General features: G+C 41.4%; 1 protein-coding gene across 1 annotated transcript in view; it reads left to right on the top strand.

Annotated features, from left to right (window-relative positions):
* ESCO1 (establishment of sister chromatid cohesion N-acetyltransferase 1) overlaps positions 1-14,815 on the top strand; it is a 42,830-nt gene extending 28,015 nt beyond the window's left edge. Inside the window, exons 4-10 of the mRNA XM_040354051.1 lie at positions 943-994; positions 1,603-1,726; positions 4,203-4,334; positions 8,440-8,529; positions 8,650-8,793; positions 11,372-11,562; positions 14,522-14,815. Of these exons, the coding sequence (XP_040209985.1) occupies positions 943-994; positions 1,603-1,726; positions 4,203-4,334; positions 8,440-8,529; positions 8,650-8,793; positions 11,372-11,562; positions 14,522-14,672 (884 nt within the window). The 3' untranslated portion in view covers positions 14,673-14,815. The remainder of the gene's footprint in view (positions 1-942; positions 995-1,602; positions 1,727-4,202; positions 4,335-8,439; positions 8,530-8,649; positions 8,794-11,371; positions 11,563-14,521) is intronic.
* Positions 14,816-16,244: the final 1,429 nt, after the last annotated feature.

Below are 16,244 nucleotides of genomic sequence, written 5' to 3'. Positions count from 1 at the left end.
TTCCTGATTCCCTCACCGAGGATGGCGGCGGGGGGAAACCAAGAGACGAGCGATTGCCCGGCTTTGGCTGCCGACATCGCGGGCACCCTGGACAGGTAAGTTTTTCATCTATTAAAAGTCGGCAGCTGCAGTATTTGTAGCTGCTGGCTTTTAATATATTTTTTTTTTTTTTTCAAGGGACCTCCGCTTTAAAGTTGGAAACCTGATTCCCTTGTTATGGGCCTGTTGGCATTGTATGCTGTGTTGCTCACCCCTCAGTTTTATTGTTTGGGAACTTCCCATGGTCTTGGTTAAAAAAAACAAAATGGCACCGTTTTGAGTTTAAAAAGTCCTTGCCCTTTCCAAATACGCAGCAGCTGAAAAAAAATCATGGATGTGAACGTGTTCCATAGGAAAACATGTAAATGAACTGTGGTGTGTTTCTGCAAAAAGCACCAAAAAACAGAGGTGTGACCCAGGCCTGAGATGTAAAAAAAAAAAGAGCAAATAATCGCTACTGTAAGGGGTTCATTTTTTTTTTACTGTGTGACAGTAATATTTACAGTAGCGATTTGCTTTTTTGTACTATAAAGGTCTCATTTTAGTTGTTTTAACCCCATTATGTTACTGGCCGATTATTCGATTATGAAAATTGTAATCGATTTAATTTTCATAATCGATTCGTTGTCAATTGATTAGTTGTTTCGGCCCTAGAATATACATAGTTACACTGGTCCAGCTTGAATTATTCTTTAATTTCCCCCTATTTGGTTGTACTGTTAGTTGGGAAACACTGCGTATAAAAGAAAGCATACCTAATTGATTAGCTTTTATGAAAGTTCACACAGTAGGTGGCAGGCACTGTGGAGTTAATCGCAGATTTTTTAAGGTTTTAAGATGCTGATTTGTATAATCGATGAAAGTGCTTAATAAATGAGATGTGGATATTGAAATCTATTTTAGGCAGTGATTGCAAGCAGCTGACAGACCAGATGGCTGCATCTGCTGGGAAAGGGTAAGTGCCAAGTCTGTATTTAATGGTTCTGTACTGCACTTGTGATACGCGGGTGTTGCTGTCGCAGAATGGCAAACGATGAAGCTAGGCATCATAAAAAATGGGCTATATTTATCTGGATACATACAGATGCATTTTTGTTTTCTTTAAAAAAATGTTTTATTGGGTAGTTTTGGTAATGTTGTACCGGTACATAACTTAATAGCTATATTTGTATGTATTCTTTAAACTTCAATATACAACATACAAAAACCTAGACAAGGGGAAGTTTAGAACACAAGGTAATAATCTGCATATTTTATTAGATTTCTTATAAGCGTTGATGGTAGTAATGTTTTATTTTTTTGCCAGTGTGTGTGTGTCTGTCTGCCTTCTAGAGATGTGTGCCAGTACACACTGGACATTTAATGTCATAAGAATGCAGATACTTGCCTCGATTTAACCGTTATTCTATCCAAAGCTAAAGAAAAAATATAGTTTTGCTTGAGTTTCAGAAGCTTTTCTGTGTCTGTTTAGGGAATTTAACGAAATGGCTATACGTCGCAAATGAACTCTAGCAAACATTACTTTGCAGTTGTTTGTAGCTATGTGTATTGCATCTATTACAGGGTTGCAGTAAAACCAGATGTACCACAAGCAAAATCAACTAAGCCAGCCCCTGATGTAAGCATTCAGAAAGAAATCCGAAAACTTAAAGAGGCCACCAATGATAGCAACAAGCAACCTATTATAGTAAGTGTGGGGCTTCAGGTCATGTACATTACAGTATGTGTTGTAATGGTAGGATATCTAATGTATCAAAAACTAAAATGCTTTAGTGACTTCTAAGTGATTTCTATAACTTCAATGTAGCCATTTTACACTACTATAGACATGATGGTTGTTTACACGTCACATGAGTTTAAAAACGCTGTACTAACAATGCAAGATTAGTTCCACAATCTCCCCTGCTGAGCTGTTGTATTCAGTAAAGGGAGATGCCCCCCCCGCCAGAAGACTCCAATCAGCGCTCTCTGCCATTGGCTGAGAGTGCTGATCCGGAGTGGGTCGGCTGCTGGTTTTCCAGCATGCTCGTCCGACTCAAGCCGGCCAGCCCAACATTCTGTTGTGTGCAGGGCTTTAGTGTTTCCCTATATGATGAGAGATGGTAACTTCCCTTTCACTACTGTGTTATAAAGACACCGCTGCTAAACATAGTGAATTTTAATTAAGAGACCCAAACCCTAAAGCAGATGTTCACACTTGCTCCACTATAGGTTTACAAATGAAAAAACTACATTCAACAGCGCTTGTTCCAAAACACGGTGAAATGGTCATCTGAAATGTGTGTATCACAAATAAATTTACTATAGAGACCATTCCATTAGGACATTTTTTAAGAATATTGGGTACAAAATGTTATAATTAACCATCACAAAATGTAAGTTAAAACAGAGTTTCATATAAACACTGTGAAAAATAAAGTCCTCCGAAATAGTCCTAAACTTTTAAGGAAGAAACAAATTCCAGCAAAACTGTGCAATAATGTGAAGGTGTCAAGTCAAAACGGAATGTGTTGCTGAAATCCACTGCTGCGCCTCTCCACCCCCTGTGAACAATATAAACTCACCAGATCAAATGTCCTCAGAAAAAAATTAGGTCTGGCAGAACTTAATGTTGAAAAAAATCATGGCAGGATATCCTCTCCGAAGCCCCACCTGTGACCTAAAGCTCATCAAAGCAAAAAATACTTTTTTGTATGTAAAGGCATATATAATTATACATTTTGATATACTAATGTTAAGTTTGTTGTATGTTTGAAGTGTTGAAAAACTTTGAATAAAAAATTTAAAAGTGGGGGGGGTGGATATTAAAGATGAGGGCCAGTTCACACCACATGCAGTGCTCCAGTGTGTTTATTTTAATATGTATTACTTTTTACAATTTATAATTTTTATTATTTATTGCCATTTTTTTTCTTAGCCCTGTTGGGGGCTTTGGTGAGATATTAGGGGTCATAACAGACCCCTGACATCTCACATTTGAGTCAGAGAAAGGGACTAAGGACACAGATTCCCCAGTCCCTTTCTCAGCTGCACTGGAAATGAAATGGACAGGAGACAGAGGCTCCTATCCATTCACAAACTGAAGCTTTACGATGCTCAGTCATATGAATGAGAGGGAGAGCAGAACGGCAGCGGCACGGAGGGAGGACACAGGAGCATGGAGGGAGAGAGCAGAACAGATGGGGGAACTGGAGGAGGATACAGAGAAAGTCAGGTATCGGTAACGTATCGGAGCATTTTCCCAGAGTACAAGTACTCGGGGAAATGGTTAGTATCGGTATCGGGACAACCCTACCATGTGTGCCAGTCCCTTGTATGCTGCATTGTCACAATTTTTGTTTTACAGCGTGCCTGATATTGTGCACTCTCTATTGTCCTCCATGCTATCATGTCTGCAGTATGTTTTTGTATGACTAACACCGCATGACATTTCATAAGTATGCAGGTTTCCTGTGGGTGCTAAGCTCTGATTCTTCCAACTGAGCATCACCTCTCTGGCTAAACCCACCACTGTGCCATGTCTGGCGCAAGCAGCTGCAACTTCACACATTTCCCCAGTTCTCCATCAGTCTTCCTCTGCCTCATGTCTATTCAACCTCCCAGTCCATGAGCAGTTCCCGCTCTGCATCTTTTCCCAGCTGCCGTTCCTCTCTCCCCTCCAGCCCTTGTCAACTATCAGTCTTGGATTATCTGCTTTATGGGTTTTATTCACTCTTTACTGACTTTGGCTCATATTCTGCCCTCATCTCCCTTTTTTCACCTCTCTGATCATCTACTGTTCTGTCATCTCTGCCTCCCCCCCATTGCTTCATGGTCAGCATCTATTTCTAATTGCCTGCTGCCTGGTCCACAAGCATTTTCCCTTCTGCCTGCTCTACCTCCACCCACCCAATTTCAGGTGTGTGTCTGTGTGTGTGTGTGTGTGTGTTTTTCCCCTTCTAACTTTGTGGTCTGTGACCACCTCATGATCTACTTGTTCTCCGCCTCCTGTACCCAAATAATACCTATGCAGCCCAAATATTGTGTGATTACCTTGTATGTATACCAGCGTGTTTATTTAAATCACTCAGAAGTTAAAACTAACACTCCAACAGGCATATTGTAAACATTTTAAGGCCACGTTATCTACCACATACCGAAAGTCATTGTCTTTCTTGTTTCAGGATGCTGGACAGAAACGGTTTGGTGCCATATCTTGCTGTGTGTGTGGCATGCTGTATACTGCCTCAAATCCTGAAGATGAGACACAGCACCTTCTATTTCATAACCAGTTCATCAGTGCTGTAAAGTATGTGGTAAGCACTTTTGTAATAATGTTTTAGTGCAAAACGAAACTGACAAAAAGTATTCTAATATTCACAGCTTGGTAAAGCCCATTGAGTCAATTTTTGCCAAGGCATAAGTGTTGTCGCCTTGTTATATGAGCTTCACCTGTGACTAATAATGGATCAATTAGGTCTCAGGTGTGTATAAAAAGAACACCAGTACACTAGACCTTCTCAACTGCAACTAGACCTCTGCAAACATGCCTAAGATTCACCCAGAGACTAAAGTGTTGATTATCAAGAGGCTGAAGACCAGATCCACTGCTGATGTGGCAGACACCTTTAATGTGTCTCAGCGTCAAGTTCAGAGGATAAAAAAAGATTTGAAGAGACTGGAGACGTTTTGGACAAGGCCAGGTCAGGCCGACCCCGCAAGACAACTGCTCGAAAATCCAAGGCCGGCCCATTTTCCACTGCAGCAGAGCTCTACGAGACCTGGTCACCTGGAGTCCCTGTGTCAACCAGAACAGTTTGTCGGATTCTGTCTCAAAATGGCCTCCATAGTCGAATCAGTGCCCATAAGCCAGCACTAAACAAAAGACAATTGAAAAACCGTGTGGCATTTGCCAAGGGCCACAGCCTGCTAAAAGGATGGACTCTGGAAAAGTGGCAGAAGGTGGATTTTTCAGATTAAACTTCTGTTGAATTACACCACAGTCGCCGAAAATATTGCAGGAGACCTACTGGAACCCGCATGGAGCCGAGATTTACCCAGAAAATAGTGAAGTTTGGTGGAGGCAAAAATCATGGTCTGGGGTTACATCCATGGGGGTGTGCAAGGGATCTGCAGGGTGGAAGGCAACATCAATAGTCTAAAATACCAAGAAATCTTAGCTACCTCTTATATTCCCAACCATAAAAAAGGCCAAATTTTGCAGCAGGATTGTGCTCCATCGCATACTTCCATCTCCACATCAAAGTTCCTTAAGGCGAAGAAGATCAAGATGCTCCAGGATTGTCCAGCCCAGTCACCAGACATGAACATCATTGAGCATATGTGGTGTAGGATGAAAGAGGAAGCATGGAAGACGAAACCAAAGAATATTGATGAACTCTGGGAGGCATGCAAGACTGTTTTCTTTGCTATTCCTGATGACTTCATCAATAAACTGTATGAATCCTTGCCAAACCGCATGGATGCTGTCCTTCAAGCTCATGGAAGTCATACAAGATATTAAATTTGGATCTCACAGCACCACGACTTAATTTGCTGACAATTTTAGGATTTTCAGTAAAGTTGTTCAATTTCTGTATAGGCGACAAAACTTTTGTCTTGACAAAATTTGACCTTTCTGTCTTGATTAAATGATAAATCTTTTTTCAGTGAAACTAATTTATTTCAGTGCATTAAACATCATTTGGGAGGGCTTTAGCTTTTCATATGAGCTATTTCTAACACCAATTGATTAATTAAAAGTCAGGTTATAATAGCAGGAGTTTCTACAAAATAGAGAAGCAACAAGATTTTTGTCAGGGACTGTATATAATTACTGTGCATCAAGAAAGTAATCATGTCACTTCACTCTTTCCACATTTTGTTATGTTACAGCATTATTCCGAAATGGATTAATTAATTTTCCTCAAAATTTTACAAATACCCCATAATGACAACGTGAAAAGTTTGTTGGAATTTTTTTGCAAATTTTATTAAAAATAAAAAAGGAAAATGAATCCTATGTACATAAATATTCACAGCCTTTTCCATGACACTCAAAATATGAGCTCAGGTGCATCCTGTTTTCACTGATCGTCCTTGAGATGTTTCTACAATTTGATTGGAGCCACCTTTGGTAAATTCAGTTGATTGGACACGATTTGGAAAGGCGTACACACCTGTCTATATAAGGCCCCACAGTTCAGTGCATATCAGAGCACAAATCAAGCCATGAAGTCCATGGAAAGGGCCCAATGAGCACAGTGGCCTCCATCCATAAATGGAGTGGGCCGCCCATCCAAACTGAGCAATTGGGAGAGAAGGGCTTTAGCCAGGGAGGTGACCAAGAACCAAGATGGTCACTCTGACAGAGCTCCAGCATTTCTCTTTGTATAGAACCTTCTAGAAGAACAACCATCTCTGCAGCACTCCACCAATCAGGCCTGTATGGTAGAGTGGCCAGACTGAAGCCACTCCTTAGTTAAAAGCACATGACTTCCAATCTGGAGCTTGCCAAAAGGCACCTAAAAGACTCTTGGACCATGAGAAACAAAATTCTCTGGTCTGATGAAACAAAGATTGAACTCTTTGGCCTCAGTGGCAGGCATGTCTAGAGGAAACCAGGCACCACTCATCACTTGGCCAATACCATCCCTACAATGAAGCATGGTGGTGGCAGCATCATGCTGTGGAGATTTTTATTTCGGCGGCAGGAACTGGGAGACCAGTCAGGATCGAGGGAAAGATGAATGCAGCAATGTACAGAGACATCCTTGATGAAAACCTGCTGCAGAGCGCTCTGGACCTCAGACTGGGGTGAAGGTTCATCTTCCAACAGGACAACGACCCTAAGCACACAGCCAAGATAACAAAGGAGTGGCTATGGGACAACACTGTGAATGTCCTTGAGTGGCCCAGCCAGAGCCCAGATTTGAATCCGATTTGAACATCTCTGGTGAGATCTGAAAATGGCTGTGCACTGGCGCTCCCCATCCAACCTGATGGCGCTTGAGAGGCCCTGCAAATAAGAATTGGATAAACTTTTCAAAAATAGGTGTGCCAAGCTTGTAGCATTATACTCAAAAAGACTTGAGGCTGTAATTGGTGCCAAAGGTGTTTCAACAAGTATTGAGCAAAGACTGTGAATATTTATGTACATGTAATCATTATTTTTTTATAAATTTGCAAAGATTTCGAACAAACGTCTTTCATCTTGTCATTATGGAGTATTGTTTTTAGAATTTTGAAGAAAATAACGAATTTAATCCATTTTGGAATAAGGCTGTAACATAATAAAATGGAAAAAGTGAAGCGCTGTGAATACTTTCCAGATGCACTGTATAACTTAGTGTGTGTGTGCGCGCGCGAAGTGGACCTAAGCTCAAAAAAGTAAAGATTTGCCTTGTTGCAGAGACTGATGCACCTCGCATTCCTTTGTATTTCTCTTGCTGGTGCTTGCTTTGCACAGGTGCTGGGAGCCGGACACAGGTACTCACTGTTAGAGTGACCTCCTTGCTAGCTGCGATGTTGGAGAGCCATGCGCCAAGAGTCTGTCCGACATTGCAGCTAGTGTTACAGGGCACCTAGGATAATGGGACAGAGTACTACATGAGGTTTGTACCATCAGGAGCTCAATAATTGTTAAGTGAAAAATAGCAATTCTGCTTTAAATTGATTGTAAACTCACCTTGTAAAAAAGCCAATTGAGTTTAAAATAGAAATGCAACGTAAAACCTCTGTGTATAGATTAAAAATAAAAAAAAGTATTTTATAATTTTTTAAAGTGATTCCATTCCCTTGTTCTCAACTTCATAAGAGCTGTGGGGGCGAAACAGCAGCACACTGAACTTTCTATCAAATGGCTGTTAAGGTGTGTGTGGGAGGGGTGTCAGAACAAGTCTGATCTTTGAAGGAGAGCAGGCTGAGTTCCTAGCATGTCTAGAGCACTGAGTTCTGCTTGGTGTGGTCAGTTTTTAATAAAAAAGCAAAGGGACTGGCAGGAACACCAGGAATTTCACACAAAGGAAGAAATAATAGGATACAAGTACAAGGCAAAGCAGACGCATATCAGGAATATGAAATGTTGGGTTTAAATACGCTTTAAGCCTCATAGTTGTATATCTGCTGTGTGAGATTTAAGGCACTGCTGCTTTAGTCTTACCAGATTTGAAGTGAGATTTGGTGATGTCACTATTGTGCTGCTCATTGGTTTCTTTCTTGGAGTCTCTGACATGAGGAAGAAAAACACCTCTACTAGGATGGCTGCCTACCCACTGACACTTGCAGAGTATGGCATATAGGAAAACCATTAGGTGCAAAGTGTCCACAGCAATATTACTGACTAGTTCTTTGCCTTCTGCCGTTCTTTTGGGCACAGCTTCTAGGATTCAGTTCCTCTTAACTTTGATTTATGTTATGCAGGGCTGGAAGAAGGAAAGGATTGTGGCTGAATATCCAGATGGGAAAATCATAATGGTGTTGCCAGATGACCCTAAATATGCACTTAAAAAGGTAGTTGCAACTTTTAACTTCAATATTTTTCACTTTTATTGCCTCAAAATGGTAAAGTATAATCAAATTTACCTTTTTTACACTTCTTTCCCTTTTTTTTTTTTTTTTTTTTTTTTTTAGGTTGAGGAGATCAGAGAAATGGTGGATAATGATTTGGGGTTCCAACAAGTTCCACTTCGGCTGCATTCCAGGACAAAAACCCTTATGTTTATTAGCTCCGACAAGAAAGTTGTTGGGTGTTTAATTGCAGAACATATACAATGGGTAATTATTGATCGTTGTTTGGATCTTGCCTATGCTGCATTTTCTTCTTCGCAAATTTTCCACATTTGCAATAAAAAGATTTTCAAAGTAAATCTTTTATTGGTATATGGGGAGGGTCTCAAAACTTTGGCCTCTTACCAAATGTGATGGACTCCAAATTATTACAGGAGTCGGGCTTGTCTGATATCCTTGGGGGTCAGCTGCAGACTTCCACTCTGTCCACTTCAGAATCAACTGGTCAGACACCTCTGTGTAATATTACCAGGATGGATATGTCACTTCCCAAGTGTCCCGCTCAGTATTTAATCAACAGAGTATGTAATTTTTTAAAAAAAGAAGAGAATGCACAAGCTTGTTGCAGGGAAACGCGTCGGTTGGAGAGAATCTTGTGACGTCACCACGCACCAGCCGGCAGCCTGAAAGTTTGCAGCTGTGTGTTTCATATGTCTTTTCTTTCGCTGTGCTTGGAAAGATTTTTGGGAATAAAACACCAATACTTTATCGCACTATGAAGTTCTTTTGCTTCTTTTTTTCAAAAAATTACATATTCTGTTGATTATCCATCCCTGGTAATATCACACGGAGGTGTCTGACCAGTTCCTTGGGAAGTGGACAAGTGGAAGTCTGCAGCTGACCCCTAAGGATATTAGGCGTCCCTCACATTTGGTAAGAGGCCATCTGGCTGCTTTTCTTACTCTCCCGAATGGTGTTTAACATCTGACCCATCTCCATTGCAATCTGTGGATAACGATATTACGAAAGGGCCCACAGGATCACCCTGAGTTGTTTTGAATAAATTTTTTGGGGGGAATTTTGTGTCTCTTTATTTTTTATTTTAAATCTGATGGGTTAATAACCGCATTGGGACTTTATTTAACATACCATTGAGTTTTTTTGTATTTTCGCACCTTTAGATTAGCATTTGTATGAGTTTTCGATGCACTTTCATATCATGTGTTTTTTTTTTTTTTTTTTTTTTTTTTTTTTTTAAACCACTTCCATACAAGGCATTTTTACCCCCCTTCCTGCCCAGACCAATTTTTAGTTTTCAGCGCTGTTGCACTTTGAATGACAATTGTGCGGTCATGCAACACCGTACCCAAATGAAATCTTTGTTTTTTCCCCCCACAAATGGAGCTTTTGTTTGGTGGTATTTGATCATCTCTGCGGTTTTTATTTTTTTGCGCTATAAACAAAAGAATAGCAACAATTTTGAAAAAACACCATATTTTTTACTTTTTGAAAAAATAAATAAAAATGTCCTCAGTTTAGACCAATACGTATTCTTCTACATATATTAAAAAAAAAAAAAATCGCAATAAGTGTATATTGATTGGTTTGCACAAAATTTATAGCGTATACAAAATAGGGGATAGATTTATGGCATTTTTTTTTACTAGTAATGGCATCGATCTGCGTTTTTTTTTTTTTTTTTTTATTATTGTGACCGTGACATTGCGGCGGGCATATCGGACACTTTTTTGACACTTTTTGGGACCATTCACATTTATACAGCGATTAGTGCTATAAAACTGCACTGATTACTGTGTAAATGTGACGGGCAGGGAAGGGGTTAACACTAGGGGGTGCTGAAGGGGTTAATATGTTCCCTGGGAGTGATTTCTAACTGTAGGGGGAGGGGGACTCACAAGGGGAGGAGACCGATCGGTGTTCCTCTGTACTAGGAACACACCGGTCTCCTCACCTCTGACAGGAGGTGGATCTGTGTGTTTATACACACAGATCCACACTCCTGCTGCGTTTGCCGGCAATTGCGGGTGCCCGGCAGACATGGCGACCACCGGGCACGCACATCGGGTAGCAAGCTTTGCCCTGGGATGAGACACAGCACGTCATATGGCGTCCACTCTGAAGGACGGACAGTTCCTGCCGACGTCATATTATTATGGCTTGGTAGGGAACTGGTTAACTATTCACTTGATCATCACAAATGATAAATTCTTGGTTTTGTTGGTAGTGGCTTTGCACTTCAATGATTAATCCGTAAATAATTAGTTTTTTTTCACTTTAATTATCAGTTCTGATTATTGTTTTTGAGCTAATTTATTCATTAATTCTGATTAATTTTTTCGCTTGTTGATTACCAATTTAGTGGGGGTTTTTTTGTGCATCTTTTTTGTATCTATACCTCTTCTGTACTGAAATTACTTTGATTTCACTGCACACTTTGAGCTTCTCAGGTCAGATGGAGCCTTTATTTCCTGCCTAGACATCCAGCATTATCAAGCCCTTTCCTCCCAACTATTACTGTCTCTGGCCTACCCCTTTTTTTTTATAGCTTGAAAAGCTGGTTACTGGAGCACAATGGAGAAAATGCTAATCAAGTAGAAATGTGGGTTGTAGCCACATCATTTGAAATCCCACCTTTAGGCTATTTCTGCTAATCCTCATTCCAACGGCAATCTTAAAACTATGGAGCAAGTGCTATTTATGGTAGTTCATTGAGTATATACTAGTCTGAATTGTCCACAAATCATATACTGTACATGTATTTATTTGCCCTCTGTTTGGCTATCCGTCATGTTATGTGATTTTTTTTTTTTTCCTTCTTTTATAGGGTTACAGAGTAATTGAGGATTTTAATCCAGGTAATCCATCCTCTGACACAGAGAAGTTATTTTCTGAGAGAGGGAAAGCTTGGTGCTGTGCTACTACTCCCGAGCCGGCTATCTGTGGAGTAAGCCGCATCTGGGTATTCTCAATGATGAGGAGGCAGAAGATTGCTTCCAGGATGCTGGAGTGTCTAAGGTAATTATAACCAGGCTGTATAGGATTATTGGTAATTGACAGTTGCTAAGCTTTTTGCAGACAGTCCGGCTATTAAGGAATCAAAGGCTACATGAGATTTTATCTGTAATCCCCTTTTCCCGCTGCTGATGAAGGGTAGAGGAGGCCTACACACATGACCTTCATTGCTTTAAGGTTCATCAGAAGCCGACTTTTGCACAGGAATAATCTGGAGATAGTACACAGTGACAACATGGTGCTAGAGGACCATGAGAGGAAAGGTATGCTAGTGCACTATTTAGAATTAGTGGAGCTATGTGGATGGAGTATCTAATCCAATCAATAGTTTTTTTTTCTCAATTAACCTACAAAGTCTTCATCTTCTTAATTGAGCAAGTTTTTGGCCATCCATAATCATTTCTCCTGCACAACTGATGCTATGGGAAAGAGCACACATCTCTTTCTGCTGGTTGGAGCGTCATGCGTGCAATCTGATCTCTACTGTCAAAGAAGCATTTCCCAGCTGCTGCAAAGAGCCGCATGGATTTTCAATCCTTATGTCATATTGGTGTAAATTTCCTCAGCTTTTATGGGTGTATTTTTTTGTTTTATCCTATTGTCTGAGGTTTTTACTGCAGTCATACAGAACTTTAATTAAAATTACCCGAATTAGTAGGTTTTAGACTGATAGCAGAGGTGTAACCATGCCCTCTCCAACAGATTGATTATCTGCTTTACCTGCATTCTTGGTGATATCTGAGCTATCGGCTGCAGAGACCTGTTGCTTCTTCCAGTACTGTTCCTGGCCTCTGATCTTAAAAGGCCACTGAGGTTGCAAACGCTTTTCACAGTCACTCCATGGGCTCTGCTAGACTGTCCAGGTCTGCTGTCTCAAGGACCTAGTCACCATCATACTTCTTGGTTGCTAGCTTCAGTGGCATGGTGGCTGAAAAGGGACAGAATCAACTCTGAATCTGTGATTCGTACAATGCTGAATGTTCGGAAGTCCATATTCCACAAAGTCTACCATCAGAAATGGAGGGTATACTTTGGTGCGAGTCTAAAGGATTTTTCCCACAGGATATCCTCTGTGCAATGAATCCTTTCTTTCCTGCATTTGGGTCTGGACCATTAGGCTTTTAGCACCATCGAGAAACAAGTCTTTTGACCTTCCCATTTTGCTTCAGAGACCATTGGCCTCCCACTCTGTAAATTTAAACCTTTTGTGCACATGTTCTCATGTGAATTATCCCCCTTGCCTTTCCAAATCCAATCCCCTCTGACTCCCTGGAATTTGAAGTGTTTCAGAAGCCTCTCTTTGAACCTATCTGAGATTTCATTCTTATCTTACTCACAATGCAGTTTTCCTATTACCTCGGCAGTGCAGATTACCTATTACCTCGGCAGTTTTCCTATTACCTCGGCAGTGCAAGTGCCTGAGCTGACAACCTTGTCCTGCAAGGACCCTGTTTGGTCTTGCCTAGGTACAAGGTGGTATTGAGGCCCAGGGCTTCTTTTTGTCTGTTATGCACCATAACCAGGCCATTGCCCTTTGATATGTCTGACTTTAGTTCATGAAAGGGAAATTATCCTGGTTTAGATGTGGTTTAGCTACTGCTTCTTTCAGAAAGAGGGATTGTTATGGTCATCCTGGTTAGGTCCAGGAAGGGTGCCCTGGCTTCTTGTTCCACCATTTTTAGGTGGTGCAAAGATCAGGTTTCCCACTTAAGAATTATGAATTGCTCCTTTAGGGCAGTAAGCTCCCTTTTGAGCTTTTTAACAGCCAGCTTTGGGTGTAAGGTCATTCAAGTGGCTTTTGATCTGCAGGCAGTCCCTGTTTTGGTTTTTGTTGGGCCTGTTGGCTTTGTTGCCTATCCCTCAGTTGGACTGCTTTTGGATGTCCTGATGGTTTAAAACTTCTTGTGTCCCTCAATTGACAAAGACATTTTTTTCTGCCTAAAGTGGAACTTCACCCCAAAGGGGAAGTTCCGCTTGTTTGAATCTTCGGGTGGGGACATCCCTGGACAGGTAAGTGTACTTGTATTAAAAGTCGGCATCTACAGTATTTTTGGGGGGGCCTGCCCATTTTGTAGTATAACGCTAAGAAGGTCTTCAAAACCTAATGCTCTAAGTTTCTTGTGCTTTAACCCTTTTCCCGCGCCCTTAAAGTTGTTCTAAATGCTGGGAAGGCTGGTATTCCGATCATGTGACTGCTATGATTGAAAAGCTCCCGATCACAAGTATACATCAGGAGTTTTCCGGTCCCTGTACCGGGGGGAGCGCGCTCTCAGTGCAGAGGGCCACAAATATGCACCCCCCTCAGTGTTCAAGCCCACGGGAAGAGGTTAAATGGTTGATTTGGATCAAGCTGGTCCGAATGAACTATTTCCTTCACTAACTGATGTGTCCACGAGGAGCACTGTATAAACTGTGTATATATCGTCAGCTGCATACAGTATACTGGCGTTGTTACAGAAGTGGGATGGGGACTTCGTGTCTCATTCCCGAAACAAAATTGAGTCTGGCTGAGTGCTGCTCAGCCTCTCACAGGAAGCTTTGTATTTTATGAATGAATACAAGGATGACTTCTGACTGGCCTAGGCAGAGAGGTGGGCAGAAGCCTTGTAATCCTTCATAAAATACAAAGGCTTCCTGTGAATGGCTAACCACTGCCTCAGCAAAGCGAATAAGACTAGGCATGGAGGGGGAGGGGAGAGCTGCAGATGTGCACAGCACTGAATTGAATGAGGGCTTGCTTAAGTAAAAGGGGAGATGAGGTGGAATACTGATGCCTAAACATTTTTTACCTTAATGCAAGGAATGTATTAAGGTAAAAAAGATTTAGGCTTTAAAACAACTTTAGATTGGCTATAGATTGTATCAAGAAGAATGCCAACTTTCCACAGTCACTCCACAATGAATTAAAAATGTATGCTGCTATTATGGTCATCCATTTATGGTTCTAATTTTCTCCTAACAGAAACCATTTTATATATGGCTCTCATCTGAATAAGGATGAAATTGCATTCTCAGACCCAACTCCAGATGGCAAGTGGTTTGCAACGAACTATTGTGGCACCAGTCAGTTTCTAGTATATAATTTTATCAGCGGATCTTCTCCATCAAGTTGAAGATTGGACTTCATAACTTCTTAGTTTACAGACAAAGCCTGTATGTTTTCAGATGCCCCTACCAATGAACTCAGGATGTGAACACCCCAAGGGTTGTTCACATGTTATTTTTAACTGGAATAAAAGGATTCACTAAAGCTTGATTTTTTAAAGCAAGTATTTTAATATTTTTCTTCCAAGAAATTATGGTTCAAGTATTTTCTATACTGTACTTTAGTCATGTTTACATGCAACAAATGAGTTTGTTCATAGTGGACTAACCTAATTGTAAAGATTGAAGAGACTGATGAGTGTAAACTGAAGTCCTCATGTGGGTATATACAGAAGCGTATGATGAGTCTGCAGACTGCATTGTCTGTGACTTGTGTGTTCTCTTGTTCTGTTTTTAGACCAGTGACAGTTCTGTAAGTTTTAAAGACAGAAAAGTCTTGTTTTTAGCAGATAAGTTCACTCCTAAATAATTAATCAGTAGGACAAATATTGAAGTACCGTATTTATCGGCGTATACCGCACACTTTTTTGCCCTGAAAATCAGGGCAAAATCGTGGGTGCGCGATATACGCCGATACACGCTTTCCCGCACCGAGTTTGAATACTGCACCGGCATATACCGAGCGCAGTACACTCGTGTATAGTCGGGCAGGCCTCGGCTCCTCTCACGCTCACGTCCTGGACGTACAGGACGTGAGCGCGAGAGTAGCCGAGCCTGCCCGACTATACACGAGTGTACTGCGTCGGCATATACCGAGCGCAGTACACTCGTGTATAGTCGGGCAGGCTCGGCTCCTCTCGCGCTCACGTCCTGGACGTACAGGACGTGAGCGCGAGAGTAGCAATTTTATTTGGCACCTTCAAAAGAAAAGTCAGTGGCCAGCTTTATTAAGGCTTTTTATATACAAAAGCATAAAAAACTGATGCAGAGACACAGCAGTTGTGTGTTGAACTTTTTTGTCCATGTAGAGCAATGCAAAAGGGTCACTAAACTCCATTCCTCCCCAGCAGCAGATACTTGCCTTTTCTTGGCCACTGGGACTGGTGAAAATAAAAATGCCTGTATAATCTCCAGGAAGGAAAGAACTAACATTCCGAGTTCTGCCCCAGCAGGTGGAATAGGTGCACAGTTCAAAGGGAACGTATCGGATGGCTGTTAACCAAAACAGGACTCCTTTACATTGCTGATGACTGCTATTACCTGAAGTATTTCTAGATCTGGGCATATACATCATTGTGTGTAGCACAATTATTGGGATTTGGGTTGTGGCTGTCTAAAGGCTAAGGTAGTAGCTTTTATACTGCCATCTTGACGCATTATTTTTGGGGCCCGTGGAGCCCTCTGATGTGGCCCGCCACCTCCTGCTGTAGGATGGTGGGTTGGCAAGTCCAGATTGCAGGTTGCCTACCCACCATCCCAGAGCATCCGTGTTGTAAATGAAGCCAGTGGTAGAGAAAGCAAGCGGCCCCTGAGCAAAGCCGCATAAGCCAATGCAAAGCCTGTATAGCACTGGCTCCCGTCATAGGTGGAGTGATACCAAATGCACTCTGCCTGGGACAGCAAGTTTATTACTAAAATCA

This window comes from Rana temporaria, chromosome 5, assembly GCF_905171775.1.
Source record: "Rana temporaria chromosome 5, aRanTem1.1, whole genome shotgun sequence".
Classification (NCBI taxonomy): Eukaryota; Metazoa; Chordata; class Amphibia; order Anura; family Ranidae; genus Rana; species Rana temporaria.
This window is presented reverse-complemented; position numbering and strand designations above follow the sequence as displayed.